The 24,875-nt window shown below is 42.9% G+C and overlaps 3 protein-coding genes across 3 annotated transcripts; all 3 read right to left on the reverse strand.

Annotated features, from left to right (window-relative positions):
* Positions 1-688: 688 nt before the first annotated feature.
* LOC310928834 (protocadherin alpha-C2-like) lies at positions 689-3,196 on the reverse strand (the record flags this gene model as incomplete). The annotated part of the gene is made up of 1 exon (XM_083891485.1): positions 689-3,196. The coding sequence occupies one exon, from the start codon at positions 3,194-3,196 to the stop codon at positions 689-691; it is 2,508 nt and encodes an 835-aa protein (XP_083747611.1).
* Positions 3,197-3,245: 49 nt separating this feature from the next.
* LOC310928835 (protocadherin gamma-A4-like) lies at positions 3,246-8,944 on the reverse strand (the record flags this gene model as incomplete). The annotated part of the gene is made up of 3 exons (XM_083891486.1): positions 6,590-8,944; positions 3,682-4,749; positions 3,246-3,272 (listed from the first exon to the last, which is right to left on the reverse strand). Exons 1-3 carry the CDS (start codon positions 8,882-8,884, stop codon positions 3,246-3,248), a joined length of 3,390 nt encoding a protein of 1,129 aa, XP_083747612.1. The 5' UTR covers positions 8,885-8,944.
* A 4,805-nt stretch (positions 8,945-13,749) lies between these two features.
* Positions 13,750-19,560, reverse strand: LOC310928455 (protocadherin alpha-C2; the record flags this gene model as incomplete). Its single annotated transcript, XM_083891002.1, has 4 exons — positions 17,026-19,560; positions 14,600-14,658; positions 14,343-14,470; positions 13,750-14,090 (listed from the first exon to the last, which is right to left on the reverse strand). Exons 1-4 carry the CDS (start codon positions 19,546-19,548, stop codon positions 13,750-13,752), a joined length of 3,051 nt encoding a protein of 1,016 aa, XP_083747128.1. The 5' UTR covers positions 19,549-19,560.
* Between the last annotated feature and the right edge of the window lie 5,315 nt (positions 19,561-24,875).

The raw sequence follows: 24,875 nt of genomic DNA on the forward strand, positions 1-24,875 counted from the left end.
TCCGTAGATATTTCAACAATAATACAAGACGATCACGTTTTGAGAGCAGCTTTACAGCACCACGGTGTAGTCCGGTTTGCTCACACACAGACGTATTGGGAGCGAGTCACCGTCATGGCGTTCATGGCCTGTCGTTTTACTTATCAAACAGCGCCACCCTTTGGGTTTGGTGGACATGGCGATAAATTACTTTTAAACGTCCTCTACTGGTTTACTTTTCAGTCAGAATAACGGAGTAAATAACAAGACAATTCCGCTTTTTTAACCTCTATAAGTTGCACGTTTGAAGGTTGTTTCTAAGACATTTAGTATTTCAATTTAATATGACATCATTTCCCTCATTTGGTTTCTTACCTGCAGAGTAGAAGCTGGCTAAAGTAGAAGTTTAGCCTTAATACTGCAGGTTTGTATTAATGTTGATCTACGTTGCCATGGTCCTGATACCAAACGAGGAGATTTCCGTTTTAAACAAACCGAAGATATTCCAGGGGAAAAAAACGAAGAACGCGTTTTCAGAGCAGCTTTTCAGCACCACGGAGCTGTCCGGTTTATAGACTGTCTGCCTGAAAGAGAGCGAGTCACTGTCATGGCGTTCGTGGTCTGGCATTTTACTGATGAAACAGCGCCATCTTTGAGGTTTCTTTAAGTTTAAACACTGCTATTCCTGGCAATAAAATTAGGTGCATCTTTAATATATAAACAGCTTTAGCAAATGCATTTTAGTAGAAATTACATATGGTATAATTTCCATATTTGATATGCTTTTAAAATGTTTGTCTTGGTTTCTTACCTGCAGAGTAGACGCTGCTGAGTCACTAGTATCTGACACTCCTGTTCCTCTTGGGATGCTGGACACGATGTACCTGGAGCCCTTTGGCACAGGCTGTCTGACCACCATCTTTCCTTTCCTGGTCTCTGCTAGAAACAGACTGTACCAGTAGGCATCGTTGGAGACCAGAGTGGAATCTGCGATGGTGGAGTTCCTCTCACTGATCACACTGTTCCTGCTGGGAGGAGCTGCTTTGCTGTTAGGTTTCTGACACTTGAGCACGATGGTGACCAATATGGTGATCAGCAGGAGAAATGACACAGAGCCCAGACCGATCACCAAATACAGGTTCAGGTCTGAGAAGATGTCATACTCTAGAGGCACCTCAGTCATGTCAGAGTAGGCCTTAACTGCAGTCTCCATTGTGGACAGTTTGATGGTGACTGTAGCAGAGAGAGCAGGCTCCCCGTTGTCCTTGGCAACAACAACCATTCTCTGGTGGCGTGGATCTTTGTAACTGAACATCCTCATAGTCCGGATCTCTCCGTTATATTGGTCCAGACTGAACAAGGTGGCGTCAGTCACCTGCAGAAACTGGTAGGTAATCCGAGAGTTGTGCACAGAGTCTGTGTCTAAGGCGATCACTTTGGCAACCAGAGAGCCTTTATCAGTGGATCTGGGAATCTTTTCCTCCACCACAGATCCGTGTGCGCGCCACGGAGAGACAATAACTGGAGCGTTGTCGTTCTGGTCCACGATAATGATGTGTACAGTCACGTTACTGCTGAGTGGAGGAGAGCCAGAGTCTCTGGCCTCGATGTGGAAAAGAAACTCCTTCTCGATCTCATAGTCAAAAGTTTTCAGTGCGTAAAGATTACCGTTCTCTGGATTGATGGAGAACAACATGGACATGGAGGTGTTGGCTATCTCCTTCTCCAGGATGAAGTAAACTAGATACTGGTTTTCATGGAGGTCAGGGTCAAAGGCAGTGAGTGAACTGAGCAACGCCCCAGGTGCGTTATTCTCCATCACACGTATAGTATAAAATGACAGAGAGAACTGTGGGACATTGTCATTAACATCCAGCAGCTCTAAAGTCATGGTTTGATTATCAGATAAAGGAGGAGAGCCTCTGTCTGTAACAGTGAAAGTGATGTCATATTCTGGAACCTTCTCACGGTCTAAAGGCTCTGACACCACTAATTCATAATAGTTATCAGAGGATTCTCTCAGTTTGAAAGGCATATTATCTGGAATATGAACATCAACTACTCCATTGTCACCTGAGTCTTTATCACTGACACTAACTACAGCTATCACTGTGTCTAAGTCTATGTTTTCATTGACTGGACTATGAAAGGATTTAATAGATATTTCTGGGTGGTTGTCATTCATGTCTTCAACCAGAATCTTTATGGTACATTGTGCTGATAAACTAGTGTCTCCATGATCAGTTGCTATAACTTCCATATCATAAATCCTGAAATCCTCATAGTTTAACATTCCCTTTACAGTAATTTCACCAGTGGATGGATTCAGATTAAATGTTTGCTGTGTTTTCTCTGATGTATATAAACTATAGGAGTAAGTTATATCAGAATTTGATCCTTCATCCAAGTCTGTCGCATTTAGATCAACAACAAGGCTGCCTATGGGAGAATTTTCCATTATTTGAATATTATAATTTGCTTTATCAAACACAGGAGCGTTATCATTTGTGTCCAACACACGAACAATAACACTTGCAGTACCAGAACGAGCAGGTGTGCCTCCATCTACAGCTGTGAGTATTAAATTATGAACAGCCTGCTCCTCCCGATCAAGATTTTTCTTTAATATCAAATCAGCAACCTTTGACCCATCTCTTCCTGTCTGAACTTCAATATTAAAATATTCACTATCACTCAGATGATATGTTTTCACTGAGTTGCTTCCGACATCAGGATCAACTGCATTGCTGAGAGAGAATCTCTCTCCTTTCGGTGTCGCTTCAGAAATGTCCAAGTGTATCGCGTCTCTTCGAAATTGTGGGGCGTTGTCGTTCATATCCAAAATTTCTACTTCTATGTTAAAAATTCTCACTGGGTTTTCTAATATTACCTCTAGTCTAAGGTAGCAAGACGACTTTGCGAGACAAATATATTCCCTGTCAATCTTCTCAACAACATACAGTTCACCAGTCTCTTTGTTCACATCCAGATATTTCTTGTTGGCGATTATGTCTACACGCATCTTCCTCTGATTCAGTGTTTTCACATCCAGTCCGAGATCAGTAGCGAGGTTTGCTACAACTGATCCTTCTTTCATTTCCTCGGGTATTGAATAATGAGTCGCTGATGTCGATGCGTTATCAACGAGAGCTAAAATTACGACAAAAACGAGCATCACGTACCTTTTGCAAGACTCCATTGTTACACCGGACCGCATTTTACTGTCCGTATTTACTGCACTTTCGTCTTGTTGTAATTGCTTTGCTTCAGTGGTTGAATTCGGTGACATGGTCCTGGTGCCAAATAAATCCATACACATTTAATACCTAAGATTGCAGCAATAAAATAAACGATCGCATTTTCGAGCAACGTTTCCACACCGCGGAGCTCTCCGGTTTATCCCCAGTCTGCTGTGATGAGAGCGAGTCATTGTCATGGCGTTCATGGTTTGGCTTTTTACTAATGGAACAGCGCCACCATTAGATTTTGTGAGACATTTTGCTCCGTTTGACGAGATGACTTTGAAATGTCGTTTATTTTTGATTTAATTTAAACATTGGTATTACTGACGAGAAAACTAGTTAAATCTTTAACCCATATGCGATGTATTTTTTTTCGAATTATTTAAAAATATAAATTAACTATGACATAATGTTCACTATTGATAGGCTTTTAAAATTAATTTGTGTCTTGGTTTCTTACCTGCAGAGTAGAAGCTGCTGAGTCACTAGTATCTGACACTCCTGTTCCTCTTGGGATGCTGGACACGATGTATCTTGAGCCCTTTGGCACAGGCTGTCTGACCACCATCTTTCCTTTCCTGGTCTCTGCTAGAAACAGACTGTACCAGTAGGCATCGTTGGAGACCAGAGTGGAATCTGCGATGGTGGAGTTCCTCTCACTGATCACACTGTTCCTGCTGGGAGGAGCTGCTTTGCTGTTAGGTTTCTGACACTTGAGCACGATGGTGACCAATATGGTGATCAGCAGGAGAAATGACACAGAGCCCAGACCGATCACCAAATACAGGTTCAGGTCTGAGAAGATGTCATACTCTAGAGGCACCTCAGTCATGTCAGAGTAGGCCTTAACTGCAGTCTCCATTGTGGACAGTTTGATGGTGACTGTAGCAGAGAGAGCAGGCTCCCCGTTGTCCTTGGCAACAACAACCATTCTCTGGTGGCGTGGATCTTTGTAACTGAACATCCTCATAGTCCGGATCTCTCCGTTATATTGGTCCAGACTGAACAAGGTGGCGTCAGTCACCTGTAGAAACTGGTAGGTAATCCGAGAGTTGTGCACAGAGTCTGTGTCTAAGGCGATCACTTTGGCAACCAGAGAGCCTTTATCAGTGGATCTGGGAATCTTTTCCTCCACCACAGAGCCGTGTGCGCGCCACGGAGAGACAATAACTGGAGCGTTGTCGTTCTGGTCCACGATAATAATGTGTACAGTCACGTTACTGCTGAGTGGAGGAGAGCCAGAGTCTCTGGCCTCAATGTGGAAAAGAAACTCCTTCTCGATCTCATAGTCAAAAGTTTTCAGTGCGTAAAGATTACCGTTCTCTGGATTGATGGAGAACAACATGGACATGGAGGTGTTGGCTATCTCCTTCTCCAGGATGAAGTAAACTAGATACTGGTTTTCATGGAGGTCAGGGTCAAAGGCAGTTAGTGAACTGAGCAACGCCCCAGGTGCGTTATTCTCCATCACACGTATAGTATAAAATGACAGAGGGAACTGTGGGACATTGTCATTAACATCCAGCAGCTCTAAAGTCATAGTTTGATTATCAGATAAAGGAGGAGAGCCTCTGTCTGTGACAGTGAAAGTGATGTCATATTCTGGAACCTTCTCACGGTCTAAAGGCTCTGACACCACTAATTCATAATAGTTATCAGAGGATTCTCTCAGTTTGAAAGGCATATTATCTGGAATATGAACATCAACTACTCCATTGTCACCTGAGTCTTTATCACTGACACTAACTACAGCTATCACTGTGTCTAAGTCTATGTTTTCATTGACTGGACTATGAAAGGATTTAATAGATATTTCTGGGTGGTTGTCATTCATGTCTTCAACCAGAATCTTTATGGTACATTGTGCTGATAAACTAGTGTCTCCATGATCAGTTGCTATAACTTCCATATCATAAATCCTGAAATCCTCGTAGTTTAACATTCCCTTAACAGTAATTTCACCAGTGGATGGATTCAGATTAAATGTTTGCTGCGTTTTCTCTGACGTATATAAACTATAGGAGTAAGTTATATCAGAATTTGATCCTTCATCTAAGTCTGTCGCATTTAGATCAACAACAAGGCTGCCTATGGGAGAATTTTCCATTATTTGAATATTATAATTTGCTTTATCAAACACAGGAGCGTTATCATTTGTGTCCAACACACGAACAATAACACTGGCAGTACCAGAACGAGCAGGTGTGCCTCCATCTACAGCTGTGAGTATTAGGTTATGAACAGCCTGATTCTCCCGGTCTAAATTCTTTTTTAAAATAACGTCAGCAAATTTCGACCCATCTCTTCCTGTCTGAACTTCAATGTTAAAATATTCACTTTCACTCAGATGATATGTTTTCACTGAGTTGCTTCCGACATCAGGATCAACTGCATTGCTGAGAGAGAATCTCTCTCCTTTCGGTGTCGCTTCAGAAATGTCCAAGTGTATGACGTCTCTTCGAAATTGTGGGGCGTTGTCGTTCATATCCAAAATTTCCACTTCTATATTAAATATTCTTACTGGATTTTCCAGAATTACTTCCAGTTTGAGGTAACACGACGCTAATGACTTGGAATTGCAGTTTTCTCTATCTATCTTTTCAACAATATACAGTTCCCCAGTCTCTTTGTTCACATCCAGATATTTTTTGTTGGCGATTATGTCTACACGCATATTCCTCTGATTCAGTGTTTTCACGTCCAGTCCGAGATCTGTAGCGAGGTTTGCAACAACTGATCCTTCTTTCATTTCCTCGGGTATTGAATAATGAGTCACTGACGTCGATGCATTATCAACGAAATATAAAATAATGACAACAGTGAGCACCACGTACCTTTTGCAAGACTCCATTGTTACATCGGACCGCGCTGGTGTGTCCGTATTTTCTGCCCTCTAATCGTTGAAAAATAGCTTATTTTCTTCAGTGGTACAGTTTGATTTCATGGCCCTGATGCCAAATATAGCCACACAAATTTAATACCGAAGATATATCAGCAATAAAAAGCGATCGCATTTTCGGAGCAGCGTTTCAGCACCACGGAGCTGTCCGGTGTGTTCCCAGACTGCCGTAATGAGAGCTAGTCGTTGTCATCGTGACGTTCCTGATCCGGCAATTTAATGATAAAACAGCGCCACCCTTTAGTTGTTGTGACACACTTGGCTACAATTTACCATATTAATTGTAAATCTAATTTATTTATTTCACTTTAAATTTAAATGTTGGATTGCTCTAAAGAAAACCAGGTTAAGTGCAGGTTTTATGAGGTTAACTGGAGAACTTGTTTTTTTATTTTTTTAAATTCAGAAATACAAAATCATAATTTTCATATTTAAACTACCTTTAAAACGGTGTCTATTGGTTTCTTACCTGCAGAGTAGAAGCTGCTGAGTCACTAGTATCTGACACTCCTGTTCCTCTTGGGATGCTGGACACGATGTACCTGGAGCCCTTTGACACAGGCTGTCTGACCACCATCTTTCCTTTCCTGGTCTCTGCTAGAAACAGACTGTACCAGTAGGCATCGTTGGAGACCAGAGTGGAATCTGCGATGGTGGAGTTCCTCTCACTGATCACACTGTTCCTGCTGGGAGGAGCTGCTTTGCTGTTAGGTTTCTGACACTTGAGCACGATGGTGACCAATATGGTGATCAGCAGGAGAAATGACACAGAGCCCAGACCGATCACCAAATACAGGTTCAGGTCTGAGAAGATGTCATACTCTAGAGGCACCTCAGTCATGTCAGAGTAGGCCTTAACTGCAGTCTCCATTGTGGACAGTTTGATGGTGACTGTAGCAGAGAGAGCAGGCTCCCCGTTGTCCTTGGCAACAACAACCATTCTCTGGTGGCGTGGATCTTTGTAACTGAACATCCTCATAGTCCGGATCTCTCCGTTATATTGGTCCAGACTGAACAAGGTGGCGTCAGTCACCTGTAGAAACTGGTAGGTAATCCGAGAGTTGTGCACAGAGTCTGTGTCTAAGGCGATCACTTTGGCAACCAGAGAGCCTTTATCAGTGGATCTGGGAATCTTTTCCTCCACCACAGATCCGTGCGCGCGCCACGGAGAGACAATAACTGGAGCGTTGTCGTTCTGGTCCACGATAGTGATGTGTACAGTCACGTTACTGCTGAGTGGAGGAGAGCCAGAGTCTCTGGCCTCGATGTGGAAAAGAAACTCCTTCTCGATCTCATAGTCAAAAGTTTTCAGTGCGTAAAGATTACCGTTCTCTGGATTGATGGAGAATAACATGGACATGGAGGTGTTGGCTATCTCCTTCTCCAGGATGAAGTAAACTAGATACTGGTTTTCATGGAGGTCAGGGTCAAAGGCAGTGAGTGAACTGAGCAACGCCCCAGGTGCGTTATTCTCCATCACACGTATAGTATAAAATGACAGAGGGAACTTTGGCGCGTTGTCATTAACATCCAATAGATGCACAGTTATTGTTTCATTGTCAGATAAAGGTGGAGTTCCCGCATCTGTCACTATCAGTGTAATGTCATATTCAGGCACTGATTCACGGTCTAAAGGCTCAGACACTATGAGTTTATAATGCACTGGTCCTTCTAATGACTTGTTTAGCATAAAGGGCATGGACTGGTGTATAGATAAGCTTACTTTTCCATTATCGCCACTGTCTCTGTCACTCACACCCACCACAGCAATGATACTTCCTACTGGAATATTCTCATCTACTGTGTTTCTAACAGATTGTATGGTAATGTCCGGGTAATTGTCATTCATATCAGTCACGTGGATGACTACTTTACACTGTCCCAGCAAAGGTTGCGTCCCCTTGTCTCTGGCCTCGATGTACATCTCATAAAACGCCATGTCCTCATAGTCAATAGTACCCTTTACTGTTATTTCCCCTGTGTTTGGATTTAATGCAAATACACCTTGAGTTTTCTCTGACGTGTAAAGAGTGAATGAGTACACTATCTCTGAGTTTTCACCCTCGTCAAGGTCCGTAGCGTTAAGCTTCATCACTAAAGTACCGATGGGAGCATTTTCAGTCATGTTGATTGTATAAGTCTGCTTGTCAAACCGAGGAGGATTGTCGTTCGTGTCCTGCACTCTCACAATGATATTGGCAGTGCCGGAGCGCACAGGGACCCCGCCGTCTACAGCCGTCAGTATCAAGTGATGAACCGGTTTCTCCTCTCTGTCTAAAGACTTAGTCAAGACCAGATCCACATATTGAGTCCCATCACTGCCTGTCTGAATTTCTATGGTGAAATGTTCACTGACGCTGAGTCTGTACGTTTTGATCGTGTTTGTTCCAACATCTGGATCCACCGCGTTAGGCAGAGAGAATCTCTCTCCTGGCGTTGCCGATTCTGAAACATCCAACTCTACTCTGTCTCGTCGGAAATATGGAGCATTGTCATTTATGTCCGTTATTTCAAGTTCAATGTTGAAGATGCGTAGAGGGTTTTCTAAGATGACGTCTAGCTTTAGGAAACACGATGTCGGCTTCGCCGGACAAATGTATTCTCTGTCTATCTTCTCCACAATATACAGCTCCCCCGTCTTTTTGTTAAAATCCAGATATTTCTTGGTACTGAAAATATCAAGTTTTACCTCTCGTTGTGCCAATCCTCCAGGCTCAAGTCCCAGATCTGCAGCGAGGTTTGCCACGACTGAGCCCCGTTCCATCTCCTCGGCTATGGAGTACCGAGTCACAGACAAAGCACTGGGCCATGCCGCACACAAGACAAAGACACTGGCCCACACATTCATCCTTTCACCTTCAGGGAAGATAATCCAGCTTCTGAGTGGCTTTGTTGGTTTTTAATGTCCGAGAATATATCTTATATCTGTTTGTCAATTTTAGAAATAAAACGTATATCTTCCAGAGAGATGTGTCTTGCACCCTTTACGAATAGGTGTGTCATGACTTCAGTGAGCGAGCTTTCATGCGCTTTAGTGGTCAACAGTGACACCATGTGACAGAGACTGCACACAGTACAGTAACAGTCATGAGCTGCATGAAATGTGGTTTCAGTGGACAGTGACACGAACACTTAAGCACCAGATCACAATGTAAGCTTTTTCCCAGTTAAAGTCATTACCAGCACCAATTCATTCTATAAGTATCATGATAATCATGTTACTAAAAAGAAAGCAAATGATAAATATATAAGCAACAGCTTCTTGAGTGAGGGAGAAGCCTGTTACTAAAGATACGGTGAATCGTTTTAAGGAAGTGTTTATTAAAGTGTATAGTATCTACGGTATCTATAAATAAATGACCAATTATATTCATTAGAGTGAACTATATAACATCCACAGTTGGCTGTCCTGTTTTTTTGTTTGGTGATATAACAGTTAAATAACTATCTAGGCTTCAGTTTGTTCCTTTAATAATGTTCACTCACTGGATTGTTACCATTACTCTTTCTATTATATTTGCCTTGTCATGTTTTCTGTCTTTTTGTAGTCGGTTTTTGGAAGCAAGTCAAAATGTATTGCAAACTTAATTTGACATTTGATATAAGTATCAATAAGAATATTTTTTCTTTTGTTATTTTTGCTTTCATTAAACTTGCCTTTTTTCTTCAAAAATAATGCAAACAATACACGGGATGCAGAACTTAATCAAAATATTTTTGACACATTTTCAGAAGGCACCATGGAGAAAACATTGTCTTGAAATTATTATTATTTCCCCCTCGCTCTTTTTGTAAAAAATGGTTGCAATGGTTTCCGTTCATCACTGGCGGCGCTAATCATTGAGGTTAGCCGGTACAAAAGCCGTAATCCGCCCACCGGTTCTTCTTCGTCTGTGCGCCTATTGTCACCTGTGTCTCTTCCGGGTCAGAGGTCGCGTTCCCGACAGGTATGTCCGCTCGCTGCTTCACTTCGCTGCTCGTTTCGTTTGGTAATTTTGCTCAAGGCATTTGTGTTGTGTTGTAGTTCGACTGGTTGTGTGCTGCTCCGTGCTCACTGTGTGCGCTGCTGTGGTTGTTTTGGCGGTGGTTAGTGTCATCTCTCTCTGTGTGTTATGGTTGGTGCTGCTAGGTGGCTAATGCTAGTTACAGGTCATTTAGCTAGTGTGGTCACAGGTAAATGCTAGCGGCTGTCAGGAGCTCCTTTTCCCCTTCCTACTCTCATGAGTGTGAGTATTGTAATATATTGTGAAATGCAACCTCATTCGTTTTAGTGTACTTAGCCGATGCTAATGTTTTTCTTGATTATGTGTTACTGTAACCACCTCATTGTGCCTCTGCTGCTATGTTTGGGTTGAACCTGGATTTTGCTTATGTTTCTATTTTGTTAATTCAGGGATTTGTTTTGTAAATTAGGTAATTGAGTTTTGCTGTTTTTCTTTAACGTCCTCTTTTGTTATATTGTACAGTTATTAATTGATAAATTTGTTGTTTAAGCCTGTGACCTGCCTATCCCTAGTCTTGTTAGGCTCTGAGTTTTCTTTTTTTTGAGTGTGTGCAACCCCACTAATTTGTTGTTCTCCTCCCTTTTCAGTTGCTGTAGGCTGGTGGTGCTGGTGACCTGGTGATGGCATCCTCCTGTCTTGTCTCGCTGTGTCCCTGGTGTGGGTTTTCTTCACTGAGAGAGTGTCTAACAGTGGATCCCTCCCCTGCACTAGCCATCGTCCATCCACTTTGGCCTCAGCCCTGATTAGGTTTTTTTTCTTCCTTTTTTGTTTGTATGAATGAGTTTTATTGATATTTTGGAACCGATTAATATTTAATAAAAGGTGCATTTCAACTTGGAACCACGTTTCATGCACTCTGACTAACCACAAACCTGTTTGCCTTGTGTCTGAGAGTAATTCCCAGGGTGGTGTTGTCGAACTTTTCCCTTTATTTGTAATATTAGTTCCCTACCTTCGCACCACCTCCTCGCCACCTACTGTATTATTTAACATTAGTAACCTGACCTAACCTTTAATAAGTGCCCCATAAGCATTAATTAGCCATAGTTAACAATTGCTGAATGCTTTTTGGACCCTTATTGTAAACTGTAAACATGCATGTGACTACATTTCGATTAATAGTGGTTTAGTAATGCTTATTTACCACTGTTATGTGTTCCCTTAAGCATACATGTTTACACTAAAGGTTCATAAAGCACTCAGTAATGGTTAGCTATGGTTAATTAATGCTTATGAAGCACTTATTAAGGGTAAGGTCAGGTTACTTATGTTAAGTAATACCTCGCATAAGGTCAGAAATAAGACACATTTATATACTGTACTGTTCTTATTGATAACTGTGTCAAACCAAATAAAGAAAGATAACTAAATTCGTTCCTCTGACCCTCCTGTTCTGCTTTATTTAAAAGTATACTCTCAAACACTCTGTCCCCTATTTCATATTTCATGAATCACCTCCTTTACTCTGTGTCTTAAATAATTCTTACTCAATGCTGCCATCTGCTGGAGAAATATTCTGCCACATCGGTGGGAAAGGAAAGGGAAATTATTACCATTTATTAATTGCTTCATGCTATTAATCAATAATTATAAGATTTCGGATTATGGTGTATTGCAAACTTTACTGTAATTTTCACAAGCCATTTGTGATTCCCAGCCGTGAGCTGTAGCTCGAGAATTTAGACAACTATAACCAAGTAAATTTAAGCATTATATAAGTACTAATTTTGAGACTTTTCTATTATTTTATTAAGTACTCCTTACTTAAGTATTCCAGTGAATGCTATTCAGTCACATATTACAGTCAAATATTGTACTATTGTATTAACTTCACATATTTGTTTTTCCATTTTAAAAAATCCCACTCATTTTTAAAAGGCGATGCCTGATAATGCATTTTTGCAGAAATTAAATGATTGAATTTGTCTTTTTACCAGGGTGTTGTACGTTGGTATACTACTCACACAGTCCCTTCAATTAAATGCAACATCCTCCACCATTGTCTATGTAGTACTGTCAGACACGCCATCTTGTGGACAACTCACACAATTACAGCTGGTTAGGGAAAAAAAAAAACCACAATCATTTTCAGCACCACATATATGGACAGCTCCCAGTGCGACGGGCCAGCATGGCTCATGCATGTGAAGAGATGCGACTTCCTATGTGCTGAATATTATACTATACATATTATTTTGGACTATAATGATATATCTATCTATAGATATAGATAATCATCTTACAACACTTTCCTCTCAATCTCACCACCTTTGTGGTTTCAGTGTATCAGCCTCTTTTCTTTGTTCTTTAGAATGTATGTTCCTGGCCATATTTTTCCCCTAGTAAAAACCTTTTATTCACATGTTTTAATGTGTGAGGAAACCCTTACACCCTGATAAATAATTTCCCACTGGTTTGAGAATAACCTAAGCCAAGCTGACCTAAATATGCCTGCCCATGCAAGCCATCCCTGTGGATCACCTCGCCCCAGAGAAGGTGAGCCAGCTCCCTATGGACCACGGTTTCCTTATTAAATGAATTATTTTAAATCTGAACCATACCATGACCTAATTAAGCTGTTCATTTTCTGGCCAGTGGCCAAGCTTTCATAGAATTCCCCAAGAAGTGAGATTTAAGCAGGCACAGAGAGAAGCATGTCCTCTAGCTCACATTCAGGTGTTATGTTTTGAGTCTCCCGTCCTCAGACCACTTGTATTCATGTTGGTGGTCTTAATTAGTGATACGTTCGAGACAGGGTGCCCTGTTTGTTCAGTTAATTAACATCACTGTTCTCTCTGGGCAAATTGAAATGCAAGCAATTAGGACATGTTAACATTTTACTGTGGTTATTCCTCACTGTGGAAAATAGCTTACCAGGATGAAAGCTTCGAAAGCTTGTATAAGAGATTGTGGAACTTTTTTCAACCCTGAATAATTGACTCCAACTAATTAAATATAGATCAAGGAAAAAGTAAATGCATCATATATGTGATTTGAAATCTATATTTCAGTGAATTATTCTTGGTCATGGTTTTTATGAATCACAGTTGGACACATTCAAATTAGAAGAGACAATGTGAAAAAAATACTTTATTGTCATAAATGTATACAGTACATATGTGGGGAAACTTCCCCATCTTTACAGTTGTCTGCGTCAAGTTACAGCTTGCCTTTATATTACGATACTATTTTTTTTGTTCATATTTACGCAAGTTCTATTAGCAAACAACAAAAATTCGGAAATATAAATTCATAAGGATGTGCAAAAAATATTTTTCCACTTATGCTTTTCAAAACATTTTGGATGTAACTGTGGCTCCAGTTTGATTGTCTAAATCATAATAACAAGAACAGCAATAATTATAATAAAAATGTGACACATATACAATGGTGTGTTGCAGTGTCTTAGACTCCATCAGACGTCACTTCTCTTCAGCAGTTGAGCCAGAATGGATTGTTCATTATTTCGGTCATAATTCTTTTTACTCTGTGAAGCCTCTGTACCTTTCACACCACTTGTCAATCATACTGTATGTTCATTGATTTATAAAGCGAATGGTCTCTTCTTCTGGATTCAAGAGGTTATCCGTTATATGCACCCTCCGCTCAGACAGTCCTTTAGAAGTCAGTCGTTGTACAGGTCGTTATTTATAATAGCAGCTTCTCCCTGGGGGGACATCTGGAGACGCCGCTTCTTGCCAAATGTAGAAAATGAATTGTGGACATCCAGCTCACTTCGCTGTGCAGTGGGCCTCAGGGTGCAAAAGCCTGATGGTGTCCCGGGGATATACACGTTGTGGTGGTAGTCAGGTGGTGGGTGAGGGTGTGGGTGAGGGTGAGGGTGGGGGTGAGGCTGGGAGGGAGGGTGGGAGGGGACTGATGGCTGCTGCTGCTGGGGAGGAGGTGTGCAGCGTGGAGTCCAGGGGCGAGGGGAGACCCCACTGGTTGCAGGAGGCATCTTATATTCTGGATAATGATGCAGGTGAAAAGAAAGGGGTTGATAAGCAACAACTACAACACTGACTTTGTGCTATTTCACTGAAATACAAGATGGTCATAAAGGCACAGGCTGCATTAGAGTATATGCTACATGAATACATATATATATCTACATATCTATATATGTATATATATAGATATGTAGATATATACATACATATATGTGTACAGTGTTGATTAAAGCAGCATATTTGGTCATCACAGGTCGCCCTGTCTTACCTTTCGCGCCTCTCATGTGAGTTCCCCAGGTCCAGTACTGCCCAGGTGCCATGGAGGTGACATAGTTTTCTGGGTCTGCATGCATGGCTTTGCGCATAAGGGTGCCATCCATGTTGATAGAGTTGTAACTACAAACAAGACACCAGTGATTAGAAAATGATTTATTCATATTTAACTTCAAAATGTAATTCATCATGTGAGGGTTTTTGTCAAGGCTATCTGCTTATGATGCATGATGCAAAGGGTAGTAATGTTACCTTTTAATGGATGAGTTTTGATTTTTTGTCAGAGTCCAGTCTGTGTTTGCCTGCTTCAGCTAGAGAAAGAGAGAGAGAGAGAGAATATAAAAATATGAAATCATTATGGAAATGCACACAGTACAACTGCCCAAGTTTCAATCAAACCTGTTTTTTTTTATAGCAATCGTTTCCATTCGGCCTTCGTGAATCAGCAAAGGTCAGAGATAATTGACATGAAGAGCAGTTTATCATTGTGTTTGTCCTGAAATGGAGACGTGACTGTTTTCAGGTGGATCGTGGCTGCCGCCCTGTGGACGCTTGGTGGAACAGCTTTATCTATATATAATAAATGTGCCTTTAGCTGAAAGACCTGCCTGTCACTTAGTTTTGCTTTTGTGCTCTGTGCTGCAGAGGGAAGGGGTGAAGGAAACAACCCGGGTGATATTTATTCCGGGGTCTCATAGTATGGTTTCCACGCTCCGTTAATTCCCTTAAAGCTGTTAACAAGGAGAAAGTGAAGTACGAATATTATTAGAATCGGTATTCAAAATACACTTCTCGCGAGCTGCACACAAAACCAATTAGAACCCCACCGGGATGAAACGAAACATGATTTTAATCTTCAAAGGAGGCCGTGCCAGGGAGGAAATTAAGGAAATTACACACGTCATTGTTTTGTGGATTTTATGCAACATTTTCACATTAATATTTGCCTGATGTTCCCCGAGCAAGGTTTTTAATTAAAAGTCTCAAAGACAGCCTTGAAAAGTTTCCTTGCAGTCGTGTATGCACAACATGACATTTATGCACTTGCACGCACCTGTGCGTTTTTTCTGTATTGACGGCGTGTGTGTGTGTGTGTGTGTTTATTTTCTTTTTTTCCTTTTAGAAAACCTTCAATTCACCGGCTCAGAGGCGGGACTGCCCTTTGTGATGCTCGGATGCTTTCATTGCAATTTGTCTTTGGAGATTGAATGTGTCACTGGTGACCTCGCGACGACTCACGTGGCTATGCCAAGGGGGAGCCACTTAACGACAGGAAGGACACTTTTTCCTGAAGCAGCACATAGCCACAGGCAAAACAATCGCTGTGACCTCGAAATCCCCCTTGTGGCCAGTGGTGTGTAGAGTACGTGCGAGTGACGAAGCTGACTTTTCTCAGTCTGCCTATGGTACCAGGGCTCTGAGTCTGTGTGTGTGTGTGTGTGTCACTATATTGAAAATAAGCAGACGAGAATGAGCTATTCGGGCACGCGTCCGGTCTACTGCTCCGTCTGTTAAAATTAGAAAACAGAGATGTAGACAGCCTTCCTCCGCACATCATCTCGCTCTCTCTTCCCTGTCTCCTTCCTCCATTTCCTTGTGTTTCACCCCTCCTCTTCCCCATCTTTGCTTGACAAACACGAAGTGTCCCTCGCTCTCTTTCTCTCGCTCTCTCTCTCTCACTCACTCTCCTTCCACACACTCAGAGGACATCGATCTACAGGCATCCCACGTCTTAGTCCAGCCATGTCCTTGCACCCCGTCCTTCTCCTTGCCCCCCCTCCCCCCCTCCCCTCTGGATGTCCTCCCGTGTCTCCAAAAAACCGAGCATTTACCATTTTTCATCGATAATGGACAGTCCCCCACCAGCTCCCACTACCCACCCCCTTTGCGACTCGCCACATTGTGTGGCAGTAATGGTCTCGTCCGCTCTTGTGCCCTTGAGGCACAGTTAGTGAGGCTGCCTGTCCTACATTGTTAATCTAAGGACAAGGATGCGTGTCGCAAAGCCGCCTGATCGCACAAGAACTGACTGAACCTAAGGCAGACTAAAGCACAGCTGCCAGTCACCTTGTGCGTCATGAATATAACCTTGACTTTTACTTCAGGTGTGTGTGTGCGTGTGTGAGAGAGGGAGAGGGAGAGAGAGAGGGAGAGATGCATGGTGCAATGACACTGAATGATGTAAACATCACTTTGAGGTCACAAGCTGTTAAAACAAAGTTCATGGACTCTTATTATCCTGTCACACAGTAAATGATATCTCTCATTCCACACATGGATGATGAGACACAGTGTGTGCACGGCATATGTTGCTGGCAAAACAGAGCTTCACACTTTCAGTAACAAGTCCATTAGAATGTAAAATCACGTCCGCTCATTTCTCGGGAGTAAATAACAGTGGAACTAAGATAAAAACTGATTGCCACAATTATAAAAACATTGAAGAGGACATTCCATGTAATACAGTATTAAAGAAGTTATTGTGAAAAAAAACATGATTTTGCTCAGATTTTTTGTTCAGCAGCTGTCTGGCATGCGTAATTTGACCTTCATGGCAGAATGTCACCGTCTAGATTTCCTTCATTTAGAAAACCAAGAGTGAGAGAATAAGATTGAATATAACAGCTCAAGCTCTCCTGTTTTGTGTGTGTTTGCTATGCTCTGTTTTGACTTTATACCTCATTTGGAGTAGTTGCTCCGTTGTTCACAGATGCGCTCCTGCTCTTTGCGTTCCACGAGTTCTCTCCGCTCTTCGCCTCGTTGTTTCTCGGTGTGCCGCTGGGGCTGCACGGCTTCAGAAACATAAAGTCACTTTTTGCAGATTCGGGGGTCAGGCACACTTTATAACAATATGACTGTGAGAGACTACTATTTCCATTCACCTCCATACAGTTCGTGGGCACTTTGGCCGCGGATGAAATCTGCAGATTGAGGTTGGATTTTTTGAACACCTCCGGGGGCGGCTCAGGCTGAAACCCACCGCAGCAGCAGCAGGCGAAAGGGGGCAGGTTATACCCGCTGAGGGTCTCCCTGTCCTTGTAACACTTCACCCCAGCCAGTACGATAATGGCCACTAGGAATATTAGAGATATTGTGCTCAGTGAAACGATCAAATAGATGGCGAGGTTTGAGGGGGGCTGTGGGCTGAGTGCGAGGTCTCCGAAATCTGACAGCGACTCAGGCACGCTGTCTACCACTGTGAGCACAATGGAGACGGTGGCAGAGAGCGGCGGCTGCCCGTTGTCCTTCACTAATATCACCAGTCTTTGCCTAGTTGCGTCTCTTTCCACTAACCGGCGAATAGTCCTGATTTCACCCGTGTACAGAGCCACACTAAAAAGTCCCGGGTCTGTTGCATGCAATACTTGATAGGACAGCCGGGAGTTTTGTCCTCCGTCTGCGTCTAATGCTGTTATTTTGGTAACAAGATACCCAGCATCTACTGACCGTGGAACCACCTCTGTGGCCACGGTGCCATTTTTGGGCAGCGGGGATACGATAACAGGTGCATTATCGTTCTGGTCCAAGACAAAGACATGGACTGTGACATTACTGGCGAGTGGGGGGAAACCAGCGTCCTGCGCCTGGACCAGAATCTGAAAGTTTCTAAGTTGCTCATAATCAAAAGAACGCAGTGCGTAAATGTTGCCGTTGTCAGAGTTGATGGACACATAAGTGGACACGGGCATGCCCTGAATCTGACCCTCAAGAATAGAATAAGACAGATATGAGTTCTGGTTAGAATCGGGGTCGAATGCAGTGACTGTGCAAATGGAAGCGCCGGGGGCATTATTCTCAGTCACATAAACCGTGTATGAAGGTTGAGAGAAGCGCGGGGGGTTGTCGTTAATGTCAGACACTTGAACGAGGACGGTTTTCCTGGTGGAGAGCGAAGGAGAGCCCAGGTCGCGGGCTGTGAGGGTGATGTTGTACTCGGACACAGTTTCTCTGTCCAGAAACTCGCTTGTCACCAAAGTGTAATAGTTTTTAAATGACGAGTGGAGCTGAAAGGGAACGTTGCTCGGAATTTGACAATCAACGTTTCCGTTCTCTCCCGAATCCCGGTCCATGACACTGATGACAGCTATCACCGTGCCCGGTGGTGCGTCTTCTTGGACAGGAGTGGACACGGACGTGAGGATGACTTCGGGCGCGTTGTCATTAATATCCAGGATGTCTACCAGTACTTTACTGTGTACTGCCACAGCTGACGGCCCCCTGTCCTTTGCCTGCACATAGAGCTCATACACACTGGCTTTCTCATAGTCCACAATGCCCTTCACTCTGATTTCACCCGTATACGGGTCCACGCTGAATAGTTCTCGCACCTTCAGTGGCGCGTGCCCGCTGAACGCATAGGTCACCTCTCCATTGGATCCCTCATCTCGGTCTGTGGCATTTAGCTTCAGCACCAGCGTCCCCCTCGGTGCGTTCTCCACCAGGCTCGCCCGGTAAACTGAGCGGTCAAACACGGGTACATTATCATTTGCGTCAAGCACTATAATAGTTATTAATGCTGTCCCAGAGCGTTCCGGCGACCCGCCGTCAAAGGCTGTCAGAACCATTTCATGCCTTTTCTGCTGCTCTCGGTCCAGTGGCGTGTCCAGCACGAGCTCGGCAAACTTGCTGCCATCGTTGCGCGTCTGGATATTCAGCACGAAGTGCTCGTTTGCGCTGAGCTGGTAGGAGCGCAGAGAGTTGGTGCCCACGTCCTGGTCCTGTGCGCTCTCCAAAGGGAAACAGGAGCCCGGCGCAGCCGATTCTGTGATGTCGAGATTAAACTCGCTCCATGGGAAACTGGGAGCGTTGTCATTCACATCTAATATCTCCACTTCCACTCTGTAAAGTTCTAGTGGATTTTCAATAACCACTTGTAAGTGTAAAAAACAGCTCGGGCTTCGTTCACACAGCTCCTCTCTGTCCATTTTTTCGTTGACGAAGAGAATGCCGTTCTCCAAGTTCACCTCTAGATATTGTTTATTCGCGCCCGAGACTATACGAAACCGACGTGCTGACAGCTTGGCCACATCCAAGCCCAGGTCTTCTGCGATGTTTCCAACAAAAGCTCCGTGCTCAAGCTCTTCGGGAATCGAGTACCGAATTTGTGCAAGAACCAGATCCACTACACACGCGCACAGAAGCAGACATATCACCAGTCCAGTCACTGGCACCCAGCTGCCTCTGGAGAGTCTGTGATCCATTTCAGCGGCGTGCGTAAAATCACTTCACCCAGACATCCTTCTCTTCATGAGGCCATTCCGGAAAAAAAAAGTGTACACAGAAAGAGATCCTGCCCAGAGGTGAAATAAATATTCAGATATAAGTTTGTAACATTGATTAGGGATAACTTTGCTGAGTCTTTCGGCTGAGGGAAAAGAGGAGAGTGACAGCACCTCACTCTGCCTTTTCTTTCTCTGTTGTGCTCCAAGCGCAATACCGGTGTTGTGTGAATGAGGGAGGCTCTCGCTTTGATTGTCTAGTGTAGACACTCTGAGGAGCTGTGGGGAGGCGTGTGTGTGTGTATGTGTGTGTGTGAGAGAGAGAGAGAGAGAGAGAGAGAGAGAGAGAGAGAGAGAGAGAGAGAGAGAGAGGGTGAGATGGAGTGAGAGGTGGCGGTGGAGGGGGTGGACGTACCTTCTCTCAGCTCCGCACTGGAGGACGCCGGCGCGAAGTGCGACTCTAATTACTGTAGACGTTTAACCCTTTCGCATCCTCGCGTCTATTCCTCTGACCTATTAAAGAGACAAGAAGGCGTAAATTTGACACCAGACGTCAGAGCCAGATTTGGATTAGGGAACAAATTGTGTTGTGGGTGTCGTTTTCTAGGCTGCGTTTAACAAATGTGGGGAAAGCAAAGATTTATCTGGTGACCACAGTGTCCAATATGACAGTTGTGTCATTACATTTACCTCTATTTATCAACACTTAGTTAAGTTTCAGAATAAAAGACTCATCCAACGTTCTAGGATACGATGGTTACATTGGCTCCTGGGATTCAATGGTGCTTTACTTTAATGAGGGCTCTATGAAGCTGAATATTGCAAAAACAGCATCACATTAATTAATCATCAAACACAAAATTAGGATTCCACAAAAAGAATCCTTGATGGGTTTTCAATTTTAATCAACATTTAAATGAGCGTGAGTGACATTTTGGAGCTTGAAATGATTCTAGTGATAATCATTAGTGGGCGATACACTCATACAAATAGGTATTACACGACTTTAATTCACTTTAAGTAAGCCTGGACATGTATTGACATAATCAACATAAAAGCAGTGTCATGAAGCCTTAATCATACTTGTCTCTAATCGGGTATTATAGCTGGGATTAGATGAATGTCAGACAGGCTATAGGTGATGTATTTTCGGTGGCAGAAACAAGCACATGGATTTTAAGGGCTAAAATTAAAAATCAAAGTCCCACTGAGCACCAGCCGATGGTTTTAGGACAAAGGGCACAGCTGGGTCTCCTCTGAGACTTTAGATGTTTGTTCAGATCTAATCTACAGTAATGGTCTGCTATTCCTGGTCAGTTAGACATTCAGAGAGAGAGAGAGAGAGATTAAAGGATGCCTTTGTGAATTCGGGTCCGTCTCTCTACACAGACATGAGTGGCATCCTAATGTAAAATCGGAGGCTTGACATTTGAAGCCGTTTTCTGGGACTTGCACAGCCTTGGTCTCCGGTAAAGTGGTGAAAAAGACAAGGGAAAGAGAGAGAAACTGAGACATTTTCGACGCCATAGTTTATGTTAAACTGTCCCCTAAACTGGAGGAATGATGGTTGGATTCTGTAAGGATCTGGGGAAAACACTATCGTGATGTCATAAAAATAAACATTACTTCTACTTTTCTTGGAGCAAAAGTTGTCCACGACCTATTTGCTCAACAAGCAGCCCTTGAAATGCACCGCCCTCCCCATTTCCAATGAAAAAACATCCCGACAAAAAATCCCCAGGTTTAAATAAGAAGAAAAAAACACAATCTGCTTGCAGACTTAACCTCAAGCAGATGGTTAAGCTTCTCCAGAAATGATTACATTTCTGAAAAGGAAAAAACATCAGCAGCACGAGTTCCATTGCTTCCCCCGTCTTTTTAATTAACGGAGTGAAGGATTAGTGTGAAGCTATCCGGGATCAAGCGTTCTCCGACGGAAGAATACAAATGTTTTGTGATAAATAATCCCACCGCGCTCCGGCCGGCGCTCCCTCTGTGCCTGATACATTAACATGCATTTCACGGAGCGTTAGACCAGTCTCATCCGCCATCGTCGCGTCACTCGGTCCACTGTCCCGCAGAGAGACTGTCATTACTTTCTCTGAGTTACACATCAACAACTACCTGACCATGACCCGTTAGTCCACTCTGTGAAGAGTATGAAACAGGACAATAAAAGCATTGTGCCTTCATACTTTTATTTATCATTCTAGGTTTGAAAAGTTTGAGATTGTTTTAATTTTATGGGCTTTTTCAGACGGTCAGAAATAAGTTACATGTTTTTGTTCCCCAAAAATCTAGAAACTAACTCTTTTTTTTATTTGTGGTCTCGTGGCTCCATCTACTGGTCACAGCCTGTTATTATGGAAACAAGGTCTGGTGATATGTCTAATCAGCAGGGATTTGACTGTTATTCTTGTTTTTTTCACGGTTTCTCTGACAATAAAATTACTGTTTGACTTTTTTATCAGTATCAAATATATATTAACTTAACGGATCAACATATTTCAGCCCTTGTTGCCTTGAGTTATGGCATGGAGTGGAATTACTTCTAATTAGTAGGATTATACAAAACATAATAAACTCACTGAATATACATTTATATATAACTGCTTCATCAGTAAGAGCGTATTCAACAAGAAATCCGGAATCACTTCAATCTCAAAATCTCAAGTGATGAAGTGATGGCGCGTGTGTTGTGTTGTGTGATCTTAGTGCGCCATCTACTGGACGTTCATCGGCATGACGACGACAACAGCTGCCTTCTGTGTTGTTTACCACATCATTTCTCATTGGCTGTGTCAAATGCACGGTGTTTTGTATGTTTGTCTGTTTACTCTGATTAGAGGTGAACGTTTTCAGACATGTTTTACGTCATCTGCCGGTGGAGAGGGGCGTTACTGAGGTCTCATATTTCTCTGGTTATGTATTTTCGGTTGTGCTGATTAGTGAGTTAAAAAAAAGAAAAAAAAACATTATTTCATCATTATTATCTTGGTATAGGTCTATTTATTTGCGTGTTTTCCAGGTATAACCTATGCTGTGGGGACCTAAATCTGTTTACACATTGACATTATTTAAATGATTACATGTTAAGATGATGACATGTAGTTTATGCCTTGGTTAAGATCTGAGAATGTGACGTCATGATAACCAGACTGCTGATAAGCGAGAGACTCAGAAACGAAACACATTTCTGCAAATAGATTGTTTTCTAAGGTTAGAGGGCGAGTGCATTTCATAATTCTGAAGCACCTTGACTGTTGGAGACACTGATGTTGTTTTCGGAGCTCGCGTTCTGTAAAATAATCCATCATTTGTTGCATTAGCACAAGACGTCCTCTAGGTAGAGCTATAGACCAATAAAATATATAGTAGGCATTAAGTCCAGTCTCTCTTTAATACAAGACATCATTAATAGAGGATTTGAGTGTGTGTGTGTGTGTGTGTGTGTGTGTGTGTGTGTGTGTGTGTGTGTGTGTGTGTGTGTGTGTGTGTCTGTGTACCTGTGTGCCTCTTCACTCTACCCTTTCCTTAATAGCAAAACAAAGTAAGAAAGGAGGGGGAAAAAAAAGTTTAAGACACACAGTAGCAGACCAAGTGGTGAAGTGATAGAGGAAAATTAAGAGCAGGGACGGGGAGAGGAGAGGGAAGAAAAAAGAGGCAAAGGGAGAGAATGGAGGGTTTTCGTCCACATGCTTCTCAGCTGTGTAAACTGAAGGTCTCTGCTGCTTCTCGGATTCCCCTGAAGAAGGGGGATATTTATAGGAGGCTGGCAGTGGCAGTGAATGGACCCTGCTCTGTCACACCCATTAATATTATTATTATTACTTTATATGCACAAAAATGGAAAATGTCAGCAACCTGAGAGGCCTGTGAGACTGTACGTGCATGCACTGCCTCACTCCCTGTCAGTGTGTGTGTGCCTCACGCATGTGTATCAACTTATTCGTGAGAAAGTGTCTTTTCGGTGAGACACAGCTTTTCTAAGAAGTCAGCAAAAGAAAGAAGGGAGACGAGAGAATTAAGGAAAAAACTGAGAAACAGGGTAAATTTGGCATGTATCAAGGGGTGTAACCTGATCTACTGAACTTATTAGAGCTGTCAGAGGGTTAGAGAAAAAGAGAAACAAAGGGGGAATGAAAGAGAGAGAGAGAGGTGGAGCAGGGCTAGACAGACACAGACATGAATACATTTACCAGCTCCAGATTATAAGATTCCCGCAAGTTGCAAACGTGTTGAAACAGACTACACACACACACACGTGCACACACACACACATTCACACACACACAAGTCCACGTCCACCTGGTAACAGATGCAAACTCAGGCACACATGCAGAAACACAAACAGTCTAATAGACATAACAGACGTGCACGCGCACGCACACGTACTGGGAAGAGAGGAAATTCCAGAGGGAACAGGTGGGAGTGGTGATAGCAATCTATCAGGATGACTTTGATCTTCACCATGCCTCTGTCACCACTGCTGAAATATACCGGATAGATCTGGTCGGCCTGCGCATGCCAAGAGGTAATAACAGCACTGCTCCAAAAACAGAATTAAACCAGTTTTGATGGATTTCATGTGCACCTTGAAAATAAGATGAACTCGCTCTCATATGTTGCAAAGCTGACCATTTGTCCACATGTGAAATCTTTGTGCTGTGTTTAAAGGTGAAGGTGAAGCAGAGATGGAGGAACAGCAGCATCTCTCTCACTGTGGTCAGTGAGAGTAAGTGATCTGAAGGGGGCAGTGCTGAAAGACTGGAACATGGAGTTAAGCAGAGTTGTGGCTGAAAAAACAAATACAAATACCATCATGGGAAAATATCATCTAGAAGAAATGAAATAAAACATCATGTCATTATCATTAGATTCCATCGCTAAATTTTGATCATTTCTTCTGATAATCAACAAGAGGATCTTTGATGAGTTTAGAGAGGATTCGAAGAAAAACAAAAGGAAGGAAGGGAAAACGGATACAGGGACATAGCTCTGGCACAACGGCAATGTCTGCTGAGGACAGGAGTCAAAGCTCAAGTGTGTGTGCGTGCGTGTGTGTGTGTGTAGGTGGATGCTGGTGCCAATTCTGAGATGAGAGTGGAGATCCCCGGCCTTAGGGGCCACAAAGACAATTGACTGACAAGCCCAATGAGCATGAATGTGCCAGTGCAACTCTCTCTGCATCAAATCCTCATAATCACACCACTTCTCCTTTCCCCCTCCTATCCACCGATCACCACTCCACTTCCCCTCTTTTCAGTCCTCCTCATCCTCTACAACCCTCTCCCAAATATCCCCTCTTT

Source organism: Microchirus variegatus, assembly GCF_963457635.1.
Source record: "Microchirus variegatus genome assembly, chromosome: 6".
NCBI lineage: Eukaryota > Metazoa > Chordata > Actinopteri > Pleuronectiformes > Soleidae > Microchirus > Microchirus variegatus.